Source organism: Symphalangus syndactylus, chromosome 15, assembly GCF_028878055.3.
Source record: "Symphalangus syndactylus isolate Jambi chromosome 15, NHGRI_mSymSyn1-v2.1_pri, whole genome shotgun sequence".
Taxonomy (NCBI): Eukaryota; Metazoa; Chordata; class Mammalia; order Primates; family Hylobatidae; genus Symphalangus; species Symphalangus syndactylus.
In genome coordinates, this window is record NC_072437.2 from 22,962,052 (window position 1) to 22,984,787 (window position 22,736).

The 22,736-nt window shown below is 42.7% G+C and overlaps 1 protein-coding gene across 1 annotated transcript; it reads left to right on the forward strand.

Moving 5' to 3' along the window:
• The first annotated feature begins 10,519 nt into the window (after positions 1-10,519).
• LOC129463895 (serine/threonine-protein kinase N2-like) lies at positions 10,520-14,191 on the forward strand. The gene has a single exon (XM_055244612.2). It carries the CDS (start codon positions 11,360-11,362, stop codon positions 13,712-13,714), a length of 2,355 nt encoding a protein of 784 aa, XP_055100587.2. The 5' UTR covers positions 10,520-11,359; the 3' UTR covers positions 13,715-14,191.
• The last annotated feature ends 8,545 nt before the right edge of the window (positions 14,192-22,736 follow it).

A 22,736-nucleotide genomic window follows, 5' to 3' on the forward strand; every position in this document is an offset into this window, starting at 1 on the left:
ACATCACCTCTCTCTGACTTTCTTCTCCGGTCACATCCTCCTCTGACTCTCTTCTGCTTCCTTCTCTGCTTGTAAATGGATTGCACTGGGCTCACTCAGATAATTTAGGATAATCTATTTTAAAGTGAGCTGATTAGCAACCTTACTTCCAGCTGCAACTTAATTCTCCTTTACCACGTGATATGGTTTAGCTCTGTCTCCCCAGCCAAATCTCATCTCCAATTGTAATCCCCACGTGTGGAGGGAGGGAGGTGATTTGATCATGGGGGGGTGGTTTCGCCCATGCTGTGCTCGTGATAGTGAGTGAGTTCTCAGGAGATCTGATGGTTTTATAAGCGTCTGGCATTTCCCCTGTTTGCGCTTCTCTCTCCTGCCACCCTGTGAAGAAGATGCCTTGCTTCCCCTTCGCCTTTTGCCATGATTGTAAGTTTCCTGAGGCCTCCCCAGCCCTGTGGAACTGTGAGTCAATTAAACCTCTTTCCTTTATAAATTACCCAGTTTTGGGTAGTATCTTTATAGCAGTGTGAAAATGGACTAATATGCCATGTTACCTGACATATTTCCAGGTTCTGGGGATTAGGATGTGGACATCTTTGGGAAGATCATTATTCTGCCTGTCACAGTGCTCAAGATAATTCATTATGATTATCACTTAGATATTCAGAAACTAAGCCATATCTGACTGGTTTCAATAACCTGCTGATCTGGATGTGCCCTGATTTGGATCGAGGCTCCTTTCTTTTTCTCTCTGGACATGATCTATCCCCTACAGAGAGCTGAGTTCTTTTTTTTTTTTTTTTTTTTGAGACAGAGTCTCGCTCTGTCACCTAAGCTGGAGTGCAGTGGCATTGTCTTGGCTCACTACATCACTACAACCTCTGCCTCCCGGGTTTAAGCGATTCTCCTGCCTCAGCCTCCTGAGTAGCTGGGATTACAGGTGTGCACCACCACACCTGGCTAATTTTTGTATTTTTAGTAGAGACAGGGCTCCACCATGTTGGTCAGGCTGGTCTCGAACTCCTGACCTTGTGATCCGCCTACCTTGGCCTCTCAAAGTGCTGGGATTACAGGCGTGACATCGCGCCTGGCCAGAGCTGAGTTCTAAGAAGCCTCCAGTTGTTTTTAATTACTGGGCAGAAACTTGCATGTTTAGCCCCAGCTCCTACCCTGGGCACTTCACCTACTGCCACAGATCATCTTGAAATCTTTAGTTCAACAAGGCTGCCTCATCCAGCTATCTTTTCTAGGCAGCTACATGGCATTTGAACTGGGGAGGAGGTTTAGGGATGTTCTGGTCATCTACTGCAATATAAGAAGCCACACTAAAACTTAATGGCTTTATCAACAACCGTTTTATTCTATCTCATGATTCTGTGAGTCACAGATTTGGGCAGGGCTCATCTGGATGATTATTTTCTCCACATGGTTGTTGACAGGGTCCCTCAGTAATGATCAGCAGCCAGAGGGGCTGGTCAGGAGGGGCCAGGGTGCCTTCACTCACATGCCTAGTGATGATGGCAATGGCTGGGAGGCTGGGCTCGGTGGGGACTGTTGACCCCCCATAGCCTCTCAAGCATGGAGCCTGCTGGTAGTTCGAGTTCGTACCAGTAGCTCAGGGCTCCCAAAGACGATGCCGTTGTGGTGGCCAGGTGGAAGCTGCTTGGCTTTGTAAGCCAGCCGGACTCCTAAGCCACCCAGGGTCCCGTTCCCTGTTCTTTTCTGGCTTCTACAGTCACACATCCGCCCAGATTCTAGAGCACAGACTGTAGACCCCAGCTCTCATCAGGGAGGGTATCAGAGAATTTGAGGCCATGTTTAAAAGCCACCGGAAGGTGCTACTGAGTGTTTGGGCATCATTAGGGATGCGACGGGAGGCATGGGACATTTTAGTGCTGGGCTAAATAGTGGTTCTTGAGGTTTTTTAAAAGGGTGGCACAGGGATGGATATTCCTTTAAATTCTGATAAGAACTGAAAAGTTTATTTTTGGGAAAATGTCCAACACCTGCACCTGTGTGCACATCCACACAACTTGATATATCATTTCAGGAGGCCCATGGATCTGAATGGAACCCACCCATGGACTCTAGGGTGAGATTCCCTGGGTCCAGGTAGACCTGAGAGTCTTTCTGAGGGAAGGGGACATACGTATAGGCTGACATCTGGTGGTTATTTTAGAAAATTTCTGGCTCCTGGCTTTGGCTAGGATGTGAGGTCACCTACTGTGGTACTGTGGTATGAAACACAAAAGAAGAAGGAGGAACAGGTGTGGGCTGTGCGTGTGTATATGTGTGAGAGAGAGAACGTGTGAGAGAGAGAATGGGGCTGGGACATATATTGAGCTTGGGTCTGAGAGCCATCTCGATGAGTTTTCGGGGGATAAATCAGTGGATTCTGTGTGCATTATGTGTGGAAAACCTTAGGCCGGGGCATTTCAGGCAGAGGATCACTGTTGAAGACTCTTCTGGGTGGGGACTGGTCCAGAGAGCTTTTGAAAATAGTGAGGAAATAGGTCTGGAACAGTCAGCTCAAAGTCATTCCTGAGTAATGGCAGGACTGGAGTGAGACCCCTTGACCTCACGCAGCAAGTCAAGTGCTCTTTCTGCTGCTGGGAGCCTTGTTATGTTTCATTTTGGAGGTCACTGAAGGTTTCAGGAAGGGAAGGACAGCTCCCTCTCAGTCTCACAGGGCTGCCTATCCGTGGAAAACAGCATCTGTCGTTTTCGCCTGCCCAGCACCATTCCCCTTTCTTCTGGACCAGCTTGCAGGTTTTCCTTTGAGGAAATAACCCTTCTTCCCTTCTCAAGTCATGAGGTTCAGGAAAGATGAACCTCATGTGCTGAAGTTAGGGGTGGGCATTACTGTTGCTCGTCGCTGGACACAGTAATTGATTGAAAGATGGCCTTGCAAGTGTCCTGCCTAGGAACTGGAGACACTCTTTCTACTGGGGTTGCAAACTAGCCAAGGTAAGCCTGAAGGGAACCATATTGTGAATAATATGCAAATGAAGCCAGCCTGGAGAAGATCAGTGGTGAGAGACAGAGTGTGAGGTTCCAGGTCCTGCGTTCTGTTGGGAGCCACTGAATTTGTTGTGTCTGAAGCTGGTCATACCCCTGGACTTTATAATTGTTTCAAGACCCAATCAATTCTCTATTTTGACTAAGCCAGTTTAATTGAGTGTCTGTTGGTTGTACCTGAGGGAGTACTGCCCAAAATAGCAAGTGTCTCAGTTTGATAACTTAGGTGATTAGCATTGCATTAACATGACCTCAAGGACTAATTTAGTTACTACACGGTCCAGTTAGCATTGCTAAGAGAAAGCTATGCTCCTTGAACATCTCTAATAAAAGTAGGATTTTGAAGAAGCAAGGATGTCTAACTACAGACAGTTTTCACTGCTAGCAGAACAATGTAGTGGCTTTCCTGCTGATAAGGGAACAGCAGTGCCATCTCTACATACAAAGAACCGAATGTCCTGGAAATAATATAGGTGGTACATTTAAAATAACAATACTGTATGTTTTCTTTCTTTTTTTTTTTTTATTATACTTTAGGGTTTTAGGGTACATGTGCACAATGTGCAGGTTTGTTACATATGTATCCATGTGCCATGTTGATTTCCTGCACCCATTACCTCGTCATTTAGCATTAGGTGTATCTCCTAATGCTGTCCCTCCCCCCTCCCCCCACCCCACAACAGTCCCCGGAGCATGATGTTCCCCTTCCTGTGTCCATGAGTTCTCATTGTTCAATTCCCACCTATGAGTGAGAACATGCGGTGTTTGGTTTTTTGTCCTTGCGATAGTTTACTGAGAATGATGTTTTCCAGTTTCATCCATGTCCCTACAAAGGACACGAACTCATCATTTTTTATGGCTGCATAGTATTCCATGGTGTATATGTGCCACATTTTCTTGATCCAGTCTATCATTGTTGGACATTTGGGTTGGTTCCAACTCTTTGTTATTGTGAATAGTGCCGCAATAAACATACGTGTGCATGTGTCTTTATAGCAGCATGATTTATAGTCCTTTGGGTATATACCCAGTAATGGGATGGCTGGGTCAAATGGTATTTCTAGTTCTAGATCCCTGAGGAATCGCCACACTGACTTCCACAATGGTTGAACTAGTTTACAGTCCCACCAACAGTGTAAAAGTGTTCCTATTTCTCCACATCCTCTCCAGCACCTGTTGTTTCCTGATATTTTAATGATGGCCGTTCTAACTGGGGTGAGATGGTATCTCACTGTGGTTTTGATTTGCATTTCTCTGATGGCCAGTGATGAGGAGCATTTCTTCATGTGTTTTTTGGCTGCATAAATGTCTTCTTTTGAGAAGTGTCTGTTCATGTCCTCTGCCCACTTTTTGATGGGATTGTTTGTTTTTTTCTTGTAAATTTGTTTGAGTTCATTGTAGATTCTGGATATTAGCCCTTTGTCAGATGAGTAGGTTGCAAAAATTTTCTCCCATTCTGTAGGTTGCCTGTTCACTCTGATGATAGTTTCTTTTGCTGTGCAGAAGCTCTTTAGTTTAATGAGATCCCATTTGTCAATTTTGGCTTTTGTTGCCATTGCTTTTGGTGTTTTAGACATGAAGTCCTTGCCCACGCCTATGTCCTGAATGGTATTGCCTAGGTTTTCTTGTAGGATTTTAATGGTTTTAGGTCTAACATATAAGTCTTTAATCCATCTTGAATTAATTTTTGTATAAGGTGTAAGGAAGGGATCCAGTTGCAGCTTTCTACATATGGCTAGCCAGTTTTCCCAGCACCATTTATTAAATAGGGAATCCTTTCCCCATTTCTTGTTTTTGTCAGGTTTGTCAAAGATCAGATAGTTGTAGCTATGCGGCATCATTTCTGAGGGCTCCGTTCTGTTCCATTGATCTATGTCTCTGTTGTGGTACCAGTACCATGCTGTTTTGGTTACTGTAGCCTTGTAGTAGAGTTTAAAGTCAGGTAGCGTGATGCCTCCAGCTTTGTTCTTTTGGCTTAGGATTGACTTGGCGATGCGGGCTCTTTTTTGGTTCCATATGAACTTTAAAGTAGTTTTTTCCAATTCTGTGAAGAAAGTCATTGGTAGCTTGATGGGGATGGCATTGAATCTATAAATTACCTTGGGCAGTATGGCCATTTTCACGATATTGATTCTTCCAACCCATGAGCATGGAATGTTCTTCCATTTGTTTGTATCCTCTTTTATTTCATTGAGCAGTGGTTTGTAGTTCTCCTTGAAGAGGTCCTTCACATCCCTTGTAAGTTGGATTCCTAGGTATTTTATTCTCTTTGAAGCAATTGTGAATGGGAGTTCACTCATGATTTGGCTCTCTGTTTGTCTGTTATTGGTGTACAAGAATGCTTGTGATTTTTGTACATTAATTTTGTATCCTGAGACTTTGCTGAAGTTGCTAATCAGCTTAAGGAGATTTTGGGCTGAGACAATGGGGTTTTCTAGATATACAATCATGTCATCTGCAAACAGGGACAATTTGACTTCCTCTTTTCCTAATTGAATACCCTTTATTTCCTTCTCCTGCCTGATTGCTCTGGCCAGAACTTCCAGCACTATGTTGAATAGGAGCGGTGAGAGAGGGCATCCCTGTCTTGTGCCAGTTTTCAGAGGGAATGCTTCCAGTTTTTGCCCATTCAGTATGATATTGGCTGTGGGTTTGTCGTAGATAGCTCTTATTATTTTGAGATACGTCCCATCAATACCTAATTTATTGAGAGTTTTTAGCATGAAGGGTTGTTGAATTTTGTCAAAGGCCTTTTCTGCATCTATTGAGATAATCATGTGGTTTTTGTCTTTGGTTCTGTTTATATGCTGGATTACATTTATTGATTTGCGTATGTTGAACCAGCCTTGCATCCCAGGGATGAAGCCCACTTGATCATGGTGGATAAGCTTTTTGATGTGCTTCTGGATTCGGTTTGCCAGTATTTTATTGAGGATTTTTGCATCAATGTTCATCAAGGATATTGGTCTGAAATTCTCTTTTTTGGTTATGTCTCTGCCAGGTTTTGGTATCAGGACGATGCTGGCTTCGTAAAATGTGTTAGGGAGGATTCCCTCTTTTTCTATCGATTGGAATAGTTTCAGAAGGAATGGTACCAGTTCCTCCTTGTACCTCTGATAGAATTCAGCTGTGAATCCATCAGGTCCTGGACTCTTTTTGGTTGGTAAGCTATTGATTATTGCCACAATTTCAGAACCTGTTATTGGTCTATTCAGAGATTCAACTTCTTCCTGGTTTAGTCTTGGGAGGGTGTATTTGTCCAGGAATTTATCCATTTCTTCTAGATTTTCTAGTTTATTTGCATAGAGGTGTTTGTAGTATTCTCTGATGGTAGATTGTATTTCTGTGGGATCGGTGGTGATATCCCCTTTTTCATTTTTTATTGCATCTATTTGATTCTTCTCTCTTTTCTTCTTTATTAGTCTTGCTAGCGGTCCATCAATTTTGTTGATCTTTTCAAAAAACCAGCTCCTGGATTCATTAATTTTTTGAAGGGTTTTTTGTGTCTCTATTTCCTTCAGTTCTGCTCTGATTTTAGTTATTTCTAGCCTTCTGCTAGCTTTTGAATGTGTTTGCTCTTGCTTTTCTAGTTCTTTTAATTGTGATGTTAGGGTGTCAATTTTGGATCTTTCCTGCTTTCTCTTGTGGGCATTTAGTGCTATAAATTTCCCTCTACACCAGAGATTCTGGTATGTTGTGTCTTTGTTCTCGTTGGTTTCAAAGAACATCTTTATTTCTGCCTTCATTTCATTATGTACCCAATAGTCATTCAGGAGCAGGTTGTTCAGTTTCCATGTAGTTGAGCGGTTTTGACTGAGTTTCTTAATCCTGAGTTCTAGTTTGATTGCACTGTGGTCTGAGAGACAGTTTGTTATAATCTCTGTTCTTTTACATTTGCTGAGAAGAGCTTTACTTCCAACTATGTGGTCAATTTTGGAATAGGTGTGGTGTGGTGCTGAAAAAAATGTATATTCTGTTGATTTGGGGTGGAGAGTTCTGTAGATGTCTATTAGGTCCACTTTATGTAGAGCTGAGTTCAATTCCTGGATATCCTTGTTAACTTTCTGTCTCGTTGATCTGTCTAATGCTGACAGTGGGGTGTTAAAATCTCCCATTATTATTGTGTGGGAGTTTAAGTCCCTTTGTAGGTCACTGAGGACTTGCTTTATGAATCTGGGTGCTCCTGTGTTGGGTGCATATATATTTAGGATAGTTAGCTCTTCTTGTTGAATTGATCCCTTTACCATTATGTAATGGCCTTCTTTGTCTTTTTTGATCTTTGTTGGTTTAAAGTCTATTTTATCAGAGACTAGGATTGCAACCCCTGCCTTTTTTTGTTTTCCAGTTGCTTGATAGATCTTCCTCCATCCCTTTATTTTGAGTCTATGTGTGTCTCTGCACGTGAGATGGGTTTCCTGAATACAGCACACTGATGGGTCCTGACTCCTTATCCAGTTTGCCAGTCTGTGTCTTTTGATTGGAGCATTTAGCCCATTTACATTTAACGTGAATATTGTTATGTGTGAATCTGATCCTGTCATTATGATGTTAGTTGGTTATTTTGCTCGTTAGTTGCTATAGTTTCTTCCTAGCCTCGATGGTCTTTACAATTTGGCATGTTTTTGCAGGGGCTGGTACCGGTTGTTCCTTTCCATGTTTAGTGCTTCCTTCAGGAGCTCTTTTAGGGCAGGCCTGGTGGTGACAAAATCACTCAGCGTTTGCTTGTCTGTAAAGTATTTTATTTCTCCTTCACTTATGAAGCTTAGTTTGGCGGGATAGGAAATTCTGGGTTGAAAATTCTTTTCTTTAAGAATGTTGAATATCGGCCCCCACTCTCTTCTGGCTTGTAGAGTTTCTGCTGAGAGATCAGCTGTTAGTCTGATGGGCTTCCCTTTGTGGGTAACCCGACCTTTCTCTCTGGCTGCCCTTAACATTTTTTCCTTCATTTCAACTTTGGTGAATCTGACAATTATGTGTCTTGGAGTTGCCCTTCTCGAGGAGTATCTTTGTGGCGTTCTCTGTATTTCCTGAATCTGAATGCTGGCCTGCCTTGCTAGATTGGGGAAGTTCTCCTGGATAATATCTTGCAGAGTGTTTTCCAACTTGGTTCCATTCTCCCCATCATTTTCAGGTACACCAATCAGACGTAGGTTTGGTCTTTTCACATAGTCCCAAATTTCTTGGAGGCTTTGTTCATTTCTTTTTATTCTTTTTCCTCTAAACTTCCCTTCTCTCTTCATTTCATTCATTTCATCTTCTATCAGCGATACCCTTTCTTCCAGTTGATCGCATCTGCTACTGAGGCTTCTGCATTCTTCGCGTAGTTCTCGAAACTTGGCTTTCAGCTCCATCATCTCCTTTAAGCCCTTCTCTCCATTGGTTATTCTAGTTATCCATTCTTCTAATTTTTTTTTCAAAGTTTTTAACTTCTTTGCTATTGTTTTGAATTTCCTCTCGTAGCTCAGAGTAGTTTGATCATCAGAAGCCTTCTTCTCTCAACTCATCAAAGTCATCCTCCATCCAGCTTTGTTCCGTTGCTGGTGAGGAACTGCGTTCCTTTGGAGGAGGAGAGGTGCTCTGTTTTTTAGAGTTTCCAGTTTTTTTGGTCTGTTTTTTCCCCATCTTTGTGGTTTTGTCTACTTTTTGTCTTCGATGATGGTGATGTACAGATGGGCTTTTGGTGTGGATGTCCTTTCTGTTTGTTAATTTTCCTTCTACCAGACAAGACCCTCAGCTGCAGGTCTGTTGGAGTTTACTAAAGGTCCACTCCAGACCCTGTTTGGCTGGGTGTCAGCACCAGTGGCTGCAGAACAGCGGATTTTCGTGAGACCACAAATTCAGCTGTCTGATAGTTCCTCTGAAAGTTTTGTCTCAGAGGAGTACCCGGTTGAATGAGGTGTCAGTCTGTCCCTACTGGGGGGGTGCCTCCCAGTTAGGCTGTTCAGGGGTGAGGGACCCACTTTAGGAGGCAGTCTGTCCGTTCTCAGATCTCCAGCTGCATGCTGGGAGAACCACTACTCACTTCAAAGCTGTCAGTCAGACAGGGACATTTAAGGCTGTGGAGGTTCTCGCTGAGTTTTTGGTTGTCTGTGCCCTGCCCCCAGAGGTGGAGCCTACAGAGGCAGGCAGGCCTCCTTGAGCTGTGGTGGGCTCCACCCAGTTCGAGCTTCCTGGCTGCTTTGTTTACCTAAGCAAGCCTGGGCAATGGCGGGCGCCCCTCCCCCAGCCTCGTTGCCGCCTTGCAGCGTGATCTCAGACTGCTGTGCTAGCAATCAGCAAGACTCTGTGGGCATAGGACCCTCCGAGCCAGGTGCGGGACACAATCTCCTAGTGTGCCGTTTTCCAGGCCCGTTGGAAAAGCGCAGTATTAGGACGGGACTGACCCCGATATTCCAGGTGCCGTCTGTTTCCCCTTTCTTTGACTAGGAAAGGGAACTCCCTGACCCTTTGCGCTTCCCGAGTGAGGCAATGCCTCGCCCTGCTTCGGCTCGCGCACAGTGCGCTTCACCGACTGTCCTGAACCCACTGTTAGGCGCTCCCTAGTGAGATGAAACCGGTACCTCAAGCAGAAATGCAGAAATCACCCGTCTTCTGTGTCGCTGGGGCTGGGAGCTGGAGACCGGAGCTGTTCCTATTCGGCCATCTTGGCTCCACCTGACCGGGATCACTTTAAACTACATTTTTGATGGTATGTTTTTTAGACAACATAGATTGTGTGAATTTGGGTTACAAACCATGTGAGGGCCAGTGTATAGTTGCAAATTCCCAAAGGAGACTTTCCCTGTATACTCAGTGATATGGTTTATATCTCATCTTGACAAATCTCATCTTGAATTGTAGCTCCCATAATTCCCACAGGTTATAGGAGGGACCTGGTGGGAGATAACTGAATCATGGGGGCAGTTTCCCCCCATACAGTTCACTTGGTAGTGACTAAATCTCATGAGATCTGATGGTTTTATAAGGGGTTTCCCTTTTTGCTTGGTTCTCATTCTCTCGTTTACTGCCATGTAAGACACAGCTTTTGCCTTCCACCATGATGGCAAGGCCTCCCCAGCCACGTGGAAATGTGAGTCTATTAAACCTCTTTTTCTTTTAAATTACCCAATCTCAGGTATGTCTTTATGAGCAGCGTGAAAACAGACTAATACAGTCAGTGACTCCAGATAGTATGTGTCCTCACTGTCCCCTGGGGAGAGGGGCAGGGAGCATGTTTATTTGTAGGGTATAGGCTTTGGGGTCCAGGGTTTATATGTGGGGGTGGGGTTTCTATTAAATCACAACCTGGTTGGGCCCTAGTCTTTGTCTCTGTTTTTCCATACCCTGCAAGACCTTGAGCACCTAGGCTCAAATTCATGGCAAATATCCTCAATGCAAAAGTTGTCTCTGCTTTTGTTTCTGGGTGCCTGTCTCGATTCAGTTTTTAATCTGAGGATTCCTTACTTTCTTGCCAGCTTGGAGACATATTTATGATGGTGAATTTTTTGTTTGTTTCCATTTTATCAATCATTTTAATTGTTTTTAATGGAAATGAGTCAAACTGTATATATAACCCACCCTTATTTTTTAAAAATTCACAAGAACAATGAGAAGATAATATAACATGAACATAGGTGCTGCTGCTACAGAAAATTACAGAAACCCACTAGAGTGAGCAATGGATGGAGCTGAGGCAGAGCCACAGCTGCCTTTCTCAGGATGTCAGCTGTTGCTAGGGAGACCAGCTGAATAGAGGGCAATTACCTAAGGAAGACTCTGAGGAGAACTTTGATAAACTGGTCAGCAGGTTATAAGAACACATGCATCTTGTTTTATGATTGACAAGTGTTTCTGTAATATCTGCAAGACCAGCCTCTAAGTAAGCGTGGTTTACTATTTTATTCAGCAATAATTTAATGTGTCCACACCATTCCTGGCTCTAGATGCTTAGTGAATGTTCGATGAATTCTCTGAATTTGCAGAGACATGAAAAAAGGCATCCAAGTGGGCAGCCTTGATTAACTGGTCATCCATGTCATTGACTCCAAGTTTTAAAAAAAATGCAATAGGCGGCCACAATGGTCAGAACACAGAAGCTTGAGGCAGATTCTAGTGTCACCCAGAGCGACTAGACCAACATTCCGGTGTGGGCAGTGGTGGCGGCCGGCAGGCAGTGAGAGGAAGCCCGCTACAAGTGCCCTCGTTCCCCGCCTCTCTCGATGAACCGGAGGGAATAAGCCGCACCTCCCGCAGGGGCTGCGCCTCCATGAATCCCTAGTTGTTTTTTTTTGCTTTCTCTCCCCTCTCCTCACCCCCACTCTGAGCTCCGTCCCGCCTTCTCCCTTCGCCAGTGGCGGCCGAATCCATGTGCGGAGTCCATACCAGCGCAATGGCGTCCAACCCCCAACGGGGGGAGATTCTGCTCAGGGAACTGCAGGGCGATTCCCGAAGTCTTCCGTTTTCTGAGAATGTGAGTGCTGTTCAAAAATTAGACTTTTCAGATACAATGGTGCAGCAGAAATTGGATGATATCAAGGATCGAATTAAGAGAGAAATAAGGAAAGAACTGAAAATCAAAGAGGGAGCTGAAAATCTGAGGAAAGTCACAAGAGATAAAAAAAGTTTGTCTTATGTAGACAACATTTTGAAAAAATCAAATAAAAAATTAGAAGAACTACATCACAAGCTGCAGGAATTAAATGCACATATTGTTGTGTCAGATCCAGAAGATATTACAGATTGCCCAAGGACTCCAGATATTCCAAATAGGGACCCTCGTTGTTCTACTAGCAACAATAGATTGAAGGCTCCCTTCGTCAGCGGCGGCCGCGTCCAGGTGCGGAGTCCATACCGGAGTGCAATGGCGTCCAACCCCCAACGGGGGGAGATTCTGCTCACGGAACTGCAGGGGGATTCCCGAAGTCTTCCGTTTTCTGAGAATGTGAGTGCTGTTCAAAAATTAGACTTTTCAGATACGATGGTGCAGCAGAAATTGGATGATATCAAGGATCGAATTAAGAGAGAAATAAGGAAAGAACTGAAAATCAAAGAGGGAGCTGAAAATCTGAGGAAAGTCACAAGAGATAAAAAAAGTTTGTCTTATGTAGACAACATTTTGAAAAAATCAAATAAAAAATTAGAAGAACTACATCACAAGCTGCAGGAATTAAATGCACATATTGTTGTATCAGATCCAGAAGATATTACAGATTGCCCAAGGACTCCAGATATTCCAAATAGTGACCCTCGTTGTTCTACTAGCAACAATAGATTGAAGGCTCCCTTCGTCAGCGGCGGCCGCGTCCAGGTGCGGAGTCCATACCGGAGTGCAATGGCGTCCAACCCCCAACGGGGGGAGATTCTGCTCAGGGAACTGCAGGGGGATTCCCGAAGTCTTCCGTTTTCTGAGAATGTGAGTGCTGTTCAAAAATTAGACTTTTCAGATACAATGGTGCAGCAGAAATTGGATGATATCAAGGATCTAATTAAGAGAGAAATAAGGAAAGAACTGAAAATCAAAGAGGGAGCAGAAAATCTGAGGAAAGTCACAAGGGATAAAAAAAGTTTGTCTTATGTAGACAACATTTTGAAAAAATCAAATAAAAAATTAGAAGAACTACATCACAAGCTGCAGGAATTAAATGCACATATTGTTGTATCAGATCCAGAAGATATTACAGATTGCCCAACGACTCGCAGATTGCAGCAAAGGTTTCAGTTTAATCTGCAAGACTTCAGGTGTTGTGCTGTCTTGGGAAGAGGACAGTTTGGAAAGGTGCTTTTAGCTGAATATAAACACACAAATGAGATGTTTGCTATAAAAGCCCTAAAGAAAGGAGATATTGTGGCTCGACATGAAGTAGACATCCTGATGTGTGAAAAAAGAATTTTTGAAACTGTGAGTAGTGTAAGGCATCCCTTTTTGACGAACCTTTTTGCATGTTTCCAAACCAAAGAGCATGTTTGCTTTGTAATGGAATATGCTGCCGGTGGGGACCTAAGGATGCACATTAATACTGGTGTCTTTTCTGAACCAACAGCTGTATTTTATGCTGCTTGTGTAGTTCTTGGGTTGCAGTATTTACATGAACACAAAATTGCTCATAGAGATTTGAAATTGGAAAACTTATTGCTAGATACAGAGGGCTTTGTGAAAATTGCTGATTTTGGTCTTTGCAAAGAAGGAATGGGATACAGAGATAGAACAAGCACATTTTGTGGCACTCCTCTATATCTTGCCCCAGAAGTATTAACAGAAATTTCTTATACAAGGGCTGTAGATTGGTGGGGCCTTGGCGTGCTTATATATCAAATGCTTGTTGGTGACTATCCCTTTCTTGGTGATGACGAAGAGAAACTTTTTGACAGTATTGTAAATCATGAAGTAAACTATCCAAGGTTCTTATCTACAGAAGCCATTTCTATAATGAGAAGGCTGTTAAGAAGAAAGCCTGAGCGGCGCCTTGGGGCTAGCAAGAAAGATGCAGAAGATGTAAAAAAGCACCCATTTTTCCGGCTAATTGATTGGAGCGCTCTGATGGACAAAAAAGTAAAGCCACCATTTATACCTACCATAAGAGGACAAGAAGCTGTTAGTAATTTCCATGATGAATTTACCTCAGAAGCACCTATTCTGACTCCACCTCGAGAACGAAGGATACTTTCGGAAGAGGAGCAGGAAATGTTCAGAGATTTTGACTACACTGCTGATTGGTGTTAAGTTGCTAGACACTGCGAAACCAAGCTGACTGACTCACAAGAAGACCTCTTAAAAATAGCAAGCCTTCATTTGCTCTCTGTGCCACCAATAGCTTGAGTTTTGTTTTGTTTTTTTTTAATTGAAACACGTGAAGATTTGTTTAAAAGTACCATTCTAATACTTCTTCAAAAGTGGCTTCTCATTGTACTTCAGCGTAAATATGAGCACCGGGAACATTTTCATGGAGTTTAAGTTGAGTGAACATCGGCCATGAAAATCCATCACAAATACTTTTGGATCAATAGTCTATTTTAAAAAAGAAAGAAAAAAACCACTTGTTTGCAGTCCCTAGCTTTGCCATATGCCCGCCTTAAGTGGAAGGAAAATTAATCACTTAACTATGTTTTACAAAAAGAAAAAAAGGGAGGGTGGAGCCAAGATGGCCGAATAGGAACAGCTCCGGTCTCCAGCTCCCAGCCCCAGCGACACAGAAGACGGGTGATTTCTGCATTTCTGCTTGAGGTACCGGTTTCATCTCACTAGGGAGTGCCTAACAGTGGGTTCAGGACAGTCGGTGAAGCGCACTGTGCGCGAGCCGAAGCAGGGCGAGGCATTGCCTCACTCGGGAAGCGCAAAGGGTCAGGGAGTTCCCTTTCCTAGTCAAAGAAAGGGGAAACAGACGGCACCTGGAATATCGGGGTCAGTCCCGTCCTAATACTGCGCTTTTCCAACGGGCCTGGAAAACGGCACACTAGGAGATTGTGTCCCGCACCTGGCTCGGAGGGTCCTATGCCCACAGAGTCTTGCTGATTGCTAGCACAGCAGTCTGAGATCACGCTGCAAGGCGGCAACGAGGCTGGGGGAGGGGCGCCCGCCATTGCCCAGGCTTGCTTAGGTAAACAAAGCAGCCAGGAAGCTCGAACTGGGTGGAGCCCACCACAGCTCAAGGAGGCCTGCCTGCCTCTGTAGGCTCCACCTCTGGGGGCAGGGCACAGACAACCAAAAACTCAGCGAGAACCTCCACAGCCTTAAATGTCCCTGTCTGACTGACAGCTTTGAAGTGAGTAGTGGTTCTCCCAGCATGCAGCTGGAGATCTGAGAACGGACAGACTGCCTCCTAAAGTGGGTCCCTCACCCCTGAACAGCCTAACTGGGAGGCACCCCCCCAGTAGGGACAGACTGACACCTCATTCAACCGGGTACTCCTCTGAGACAAAACTTTCAGAGGAACTATCAGACAGCTGAATTTGTGGTCTCACGAAAATCCGCTGTTCTGCAGCCACTGGTGCTGACACCCAGCCAAACAGGGTCTGGAGTGGACCTTTAGTAAACTCCAACAGACCTGCAGCTGAGGGTCTTGTCTGGTAGAAGGAAAATTAACAAACAGAAAGGACATCCACACCAAAAGCCCATCTGTACATCACCATCATCGAAGACAAAAAGTAGACAAAACCACAAAGATGGGGAAAAAACAGACCAAAAAAACTGGAAACTCTAAAAAACAGAGCACCTCTCCTCCTCCAAAGGAACGCAGTTCCTCACCAGCAACGGAACAAAGCTGGATGGAGGATGACTTTGATGAGTTGAGAGAAGAAGGCTTCTGATGATCAAACTACTCTGAGCTACGAGAGGAAATTCAAAACAATAGCAAAGAAGTTAAAAACTTTGAAAAAAAATTAGAAGAATGGATAACTAGAATAACCAATGGAGAGAAGGGCTTAAAGGAGATGATGGAGCTGAAAGCCAAGTTTCGAGAACTACGCGAAGAATGCAGAAGCCTCAGTAGCAGATGCGATCAACTGGAAGAAAGGGTATCGCTGATAGAAGATGAAATGAATGAAATGAAGAGAGAAGGGAAGTTTAGAGGAAAAAGAATAAAAAGAAATGAACAAAGCCTCCAAGAAATTTGGGACTATGTGAAAAGACCAAACCTACGTCTGATTGGTGTACCTGAAAATGATGGGGAGAATGGAACCAAGTTGGAAAACACTCTGCAAGATATTATCCAGGAGAACTTCCCCAATCTAGCAAGGCAGGCCAGCATTCAGATTCAGGAAATACAGAGAACGCCACAAAGATACTCCTCGAGAAGGGCAACTCCAAGACACATAATTGTCAGATTCACCAAAGTTGAAATGAAGGAAAAAATGTTAAGGGCAGCCAGAGAGAAAGGTCGGGTTACCCACAAAGGGAAGCCCATCAGACTAACAGCTGATCTCTCAGCAGAAACTCTACAAGCCAGAAGAGAGTGGGGGCCGATATTCAACATTCTTAAAGAAAAGAATTTTCAACCCAGAATTTCCTATCCCGCCAAACTAAGCTTCATAAGTGAAGGAGAAATAAAATACTTTACAGACAAGCAAACGCTGAGTGATTTTGTCACCACCAGGCCTGCCCTAAAAGAGCTCCTGAAGGAAGCACTAAACATGGAAAGGAACAACCGGTACCAGCCCCTGCAAAAACATGCCAAATTGTAAAGACCATCGAGGCTAGGAAGAAACTATAGCAACTAACGAGCAAAATAACCAACTAACATCATAATGACAGGATCAGATTCACACATAACAATATTCATGTTAAATGTAAATGGGCTAAATGCTCCAATCAAAAGACACAGACTGGCAAACTGGATAAGGAGTCAGGACCCATCAGTGTGCTGTATTCAGGAAACCCATCTCACGTGCAGAGACACACATAGACTCAAAATAAAGGGATGGAGGAAGATCTATCAAGCAACTGGAAAACAAAAAAAGGCAGGGGTTGCAATCCTAGTCTCTGATAAAATAGACTTTAAACCAACAAAGATCAAAAGAGACAAAGAAGGCCATTACATAATGGTAAAGGGATCAATTCAACAAGAAGAGCTAACTATCCTAAATATATATGCACCCAACACAGGAGCACCCAGATTCATAAAGCAAGTCCTCAGTGACCTACAAAGGGACTTAAACTCCCACACAATAATAATGGGAGATTTTAACACCCCACTGTCAGCATTAGACAGATCAACGAGACAGAAAGTTAACAAGGATATCCAGGAATTGAACTCAGCTCTACATAAAGTGGACCTAATAGACATCTACAGAACTCTCCACCCCAAATCAACAGAATATACATTTTTTTCAGCACCACACCACACCTATTCCAAAATTGACCACATAGTTGGAAGTAAAGCTCTTCTCAGCAAATGTAAAAGAACAGAGATTATAACAAACTGTCTCTCAGACCACAGTGCAATCAAACTAGAACTCAGGATTAAGAAACTCAGTCAAAACCGCTCAACTACATGGAAACTGAACAACCTGCTCCTGAATGACTATTGGGTACATAATGAAATGAAGGCAGAAATAAAGATGTTCTTTGAAACCAACGAGAACAAAGACACAACATACCAGAATCTCTGGGACACGTTCAAAGCAGTGTGTAGAGGGAAATTTATAGCACTAAATGCCCACAAGAGAAAGCAGGAAAGATCCAAAATTGACACCCTAACATCACAATTAAAAGAACTAGAAAAGCAAGAGCAAACACATTCAAAAGCTAGCAGAAGGCTAGAAATAACTAAAATCAGAGCAGAACTGAAGGAAATAGAGACACAAAAAGCCCTTCAAAAAATTAAAGAATCTAGGAGCTGGTTTTTTGAAAAGATCAACAAAATTGATGGACCGCTAGCAAGACTAATAAAGAAGAAAAGAGAGAAGAATCAAATAGATGCAATAAAAAACGAAAAAGGGGATATCACCACCGATCCCACAGAAATACAATCTACCATCAGAGAATACTACAAACACCTCTATGCAAATAAACTAGAAAATCTGGAAGAAATGGATAAATTCCTCGACAAATACACCCTCCCAAGACTAAACCAGGAAGAAGTTGAATCTCTGAATAGACCAATAACAGGTTCTGAAATTGTGGCAATAATCAATAGCTTACCAACCAAAAAGAGTCCAGGACCTGATGGATTCACAGATGAATTCTACCAGAGGTACAAGGAGGAACTGGTACCATTCCTTCTGAAACTATTCCAATCGATAGAAAAAGAGGGAATCCTCCCTAACACATTTTACGAAGCCAGCATTGTCCTGATACCAAAACCTGGCAGAGACATAACCAAAAAACAGAATTTCAGACCAATATCCTTGATGAACATTGATGCAAAAATCCTCAATAAAATACTGGCAAACCGAATCCAGCAGCACATCAAAAAGCTTATCCACCATGATCAAGTGGGCTTCATCCCTGGGATGCAAGGCTGGTTCAACATACGCAAATCAATAAATGTAATCCAGCATATAAACAGAACCAAAGACAAAAACCACATGATTATCTCAATAGATGCAGAAAAGGCCTTTGACAAAATTCAACAACCCTTCATGCTAAAAACTCTCAATAAATTAGGTATTGATGGGACGTATCTCAAAATAATAAGAGCTATCTACGACAAACCCACAGCCAATATCATACTGAATGGACAAAAACTGGAAGCATTCCCTCTGAAAACTGGCACAAGACAGGGATGCCCTCTCTCACCGCTACTATTCAACATAGTGCTGGAAGTTCTGGCCAGAGCAATCAGGCAGGAGAAGGAAATAAAGGGTATTCAATTAGGAAAAGAGGAAGTCAAATTGTCCCTGTTTGCAGATGACATGATTGTATATCTAGAAAACCCCATTGTCTCAGCCCAAAATCTCCTTAAGCTGATTAGCAACTTCAGCAAAGTCTCAGGATACAAAATTAATGTACAAAAATCACAAGCATTCTTGTACACCAATCACAGACAAACAGAGAGCCAAATCATGAGTGAACTCCCATTCACAATTGCTTCAAAGAGAATAAAATACCTAGGAATCCAACTTACCAGGGATGTGAAGGACCTCTTCAAGGAGAACTACAAACCACTGCTCAATGAAATAAAAGAGGATACAAACAAATGGAAGAACATTCCATGCTCATGGGTTGGAAGAATCAATATCGTGAAAATGGCCATACTGCCCAAGGTAATTTATAGATTCAATGCCATCCCCATCAAGCTACCAATGACTTTCTTCACAGAATTGGAAAAAACTACTTTAAAGTTCATATGGAACCAAAAAAGAGCCCGCATCGCCAAGTCAATCCTAAGCCAAAAGAACAAAGCTGGAGGCATCACGCTACCTGACTTTAAACTATACTACAAGGCTACAGTAACCAAAACAGCATGGTACTGGTACCACAACAGAGACATAGATCAATGGAACAGAACAGAGCCCTCAGAAATGAGGCCGCATAGCTACAACTATCTGATCTTTGACAAACCTGACAAAAACAAGAAATGGGGAAAGGATTCCCTATTTAATAAATGGTGCTGGGAAAACTGGCTAGCCATATGTAGAAAGCTGCAACTGGATCCCTTCCTTACACCTTATACAAAAATTAATTCAAGATGGATTAAAGACTTATATGTTAGACCTAAAACCATTAAAATCCTACAAGAAAACCTAGGCAATACCATTCAGGACATAGGCGTGGGCAAGGACTTCATGTCTAAAACACCAAAAGCAATGGCAACAAAAGCCAAAATCGACAAATGGGATCTCATTAAACTAAAGAGCTTCTGCACAGCAAAAGAAACTATCATCAGAGTGAACAGGCAACCTACACAATGGGAGAAAATTTTTGCAACCTACTCATCTGACAAAGGGCTAATATCCAGAATCTACAATGAACTCAAACAAATTTACAAGAATAAAACAAACAACCCCATCAAAAAGTGGGCAGAGGACATGAACAGACACTTCTCAAAAGAAGACATTTATGCAGCCAAAAAACACATGAAGAAATGCTCCTCATCACTGGCCATCAGAGAAATGCAAATCAAAACCACAGTGAGATACCATCTCACCCCAGTTAGAATGGCCATCATTAAAAAATCAGGAAACAACAGGTGCTGGAGAGGATGTGGAGAAATAGGAACACTTTTACACTGTTGGTGGGACTGTAAACTAGTTCAACCATTGTGGAAGTCAGTGTGGCGATTCCTCAGGGATCTCGAACTAGAAATACCATTTGACCCAGCCATCCCATTACTGGGTATATACCCAAAGGACTATAAATCATGCTGCTATAAAGACACATGCACACGTATGTTTATTGCGGCACTATTCACAATAGCAAAGAGTTGGAACCAACCCAAATGTCCAACAACGATAGACTGGATTAAGAAAATGTGGCACATATACACCATGGAATACTATGCAGCCATAAAAAATGATGAGTTCGTGTCCTTTGTAGGGACATGGATGAAACTGGAAAACATCATTCTCAGTAAACTATCGCAAGGACAAAAAACCAAACACCGCATGTTCTCACTCATAGGTGGGAATTGAACAATGAGAACTCATGGACACAGGAAGGGGAACATCACGCTCCGGGGACTGTTGTGGGGTGGGGGGAGGGGGGAGGGACAGCATTAGGAGATACACCTAATGCTAAATGACGAGTTAATGGGTGCAGGAAATCAACATGGCACATGGATACATATGTAACAAACCTGCACATTGTGCACATGTACCCTAAAACCCTAAAGTATAATAAAAAAAAAAAAAAAAGAAAAAAGGGCTTGGAATGCTTTTTGTAAAACATCGTTAAGTGATTAATTTTCCTTCCACTTAAGGCGGGCGTATGGCAAAGCTAGGGACTATAAAAAAGTGGTTTTTTTCTTTCTTTTTAAAAATAGACTATTGATCCAAAAGTATTTGTGATGGATTTTCATGGCCGATGTTCACTCAACTTAAACTCCATGAAACTGTTCCCGGTGCTCATATTTACGCTGAAGTACAATGAGAAGCCACTTTTGAAGAAGTATTAGAATGGTACTTTTAAACAAATCTTCACGTGTTTCAATTAAAAAAAACAAAACAAAACTCAGAAGCTATTGGTGGCACAGAGAGCAAATGAAGGCTTGCTATTTTTAAGAGGTCTTCTTGTGAGTCAGTCAGCTTGGTTTCGCAGTTAACACCAATCAGCATGTTAGGGTCACTATACCTCAGGAATAGCAAGCTGTTAAGTAACCATACTGAATTAACTAATCACAGTGAGCTCATCTCTTAAAAATTGTTCAGGTGTAAATCTTACGAGAAACATGAAAAAGCACACTGATTTATGGAGAGTTGAGCTAAAAACATTTATAAATATTTGCTGGGATGTTTTAGCATCTTTTCATTGTACTCTGAGAGCAATTAAAATTGTCCAGAGATCATTTATATTACCTTACAAATTGTTTATGTGGAAATTCTCTAGCTCTTCCACAATTTCCCCTCCACTCCCGTTCAGCATATCACCTGGGGTTCTGCAGTGCAGTATAGGTCATGTGGCCCCCTTCCCACCTTCTGAGAGACAGAATTTGCTTTTGTTTCATCAGACACTGAAGACTCTTGTCATTACTTAGGAGAAGATTGGGGGCTGTTTAGATCTTTATGCTGTATTCTCAGTCTCTGGACAATGCTTCATAAAAGTGGTTTTGCAAATGATTCAATCTCATTGGCCAAGCCAGTTAAGTCGAGAAGATTTTTTTCATGGTTTTCAGTGCATTGGCAGTATGTTTCAAACTCAAGCCCTCTCCCCAAGCCCCTGCTTTCTTGCAGGGTTTAGCACTGCTGAGTGGGTGTTGGCAGGCATGAAGGAGTACTTTCATATGTGACCACCCGAATACTCTGACCAGAATTTCCGAAACATGGGTCCTTCCTTCTGTTTGGAAAATGCCTAATGAAGTAAAGGGAGCCTGAAGGATAGTTCCCTGGCTTGCAGAGATTTCTGACCCTGATAAGAAAACTACTATATGAGTTTGGCCAGCCCATATTCAAATGGCCAGCTTCAGCCAACTTCTGTATTCTGTGTCCTTGTTTTCTTGGTGGACCGAGGTATGACTTTCCACTTGGACAAGTGTGTTATGTCAAAGATGCACACAAGAGGTTCAGGGTAGGGGAATGAATTGTTACTGTAACCGCGCTAAAAATTTGAAACTCCCAGAAAGCTGAGATTTCAATACTTTCCTCCCTAAAGTGAAGATCAAATAGCCAAATACTTTTCTAGTGCAATAAGGAAGTTTCTTCTTGTAATGCCAAATGCTAAAGTAGGAATGAGCTCATTTACCCAACACCATGAGAGTTAACGGAAATGTCCCATATTCCCAATCTAGCATCCTCTAGGGTCCTTCCTTGCTTTATTTTTCTCCATAGAACTTACACCCTATAATGTACTGCATTTTACTTATTTTAAGGAAAAATTTTGCCTCTATTCCTCTCTATTACACACACATGTGAGAATATAAGTTCATGAGGGCAGGAATTTTATTTTTGTCTTTTTGTTGACTATTGTATCTCCTACACCTAAAAGATTCCTTGGCACAGAATAAGCACCTAATAAATATTTTTTTGATGAATGAATGCCTCAGAAGATGGTGTTTTCTCAGGTGAATATTTGACTTTCTCTCCCAATCCACCCACCTAGAAGCTACATCTCTTGAATGGCTTTGAGGTCTCACTCCTTTTACAGCAAAGGCTGAGAAAGACCTGACAAATAGTATGGTCATTTCTGAGGGTTTAGAACCACTGTGAAATAGAAATAGAGTCTTAAAACCTCCAGGGCAGAATGAAACAGAGTCCCTGTGGCACAAAGAAATCCCAGAAAACTTTAAACCAGATTCTCTGGCTTTGGCAAGGCAGGAGGTCAGTCAGAAGTCAATATTCTCCTACCTTGCTAACTGCTAGAAGACTTGCTTTCCTATGATTAAACAGAAACCAGTTCCTGAAAAACAATGTCTGGAAGATTTCTCCACCAATCTTAACAGACCACCTTATGTTGTGGCCAAAAACTCCCTTGCCCCCATCATGGTTTTGGTGGGACAGCTAACCAGTCTTGCAAAACATTGCTGCTTAATGAATGACGGCCCACCACAGACTGGTGCTGGCCAGTCCACTCAGACTGCACGCAAGATGGGTTTGTACCCTGCGTTTCACCTTTTGACATAAAGAGACAAATTTCACTTCATTTTAATGTTAAA

What these genes read in the sequence shown, in the direction of transcription:
- LOC129463895 (XM_055244612.2), top strand. Translation starts at nt 11,360, where the DNA reads ATGTGCGGAGTCCATACCAGCGCAATGGCGTCCAACCCCCAACGGGGG.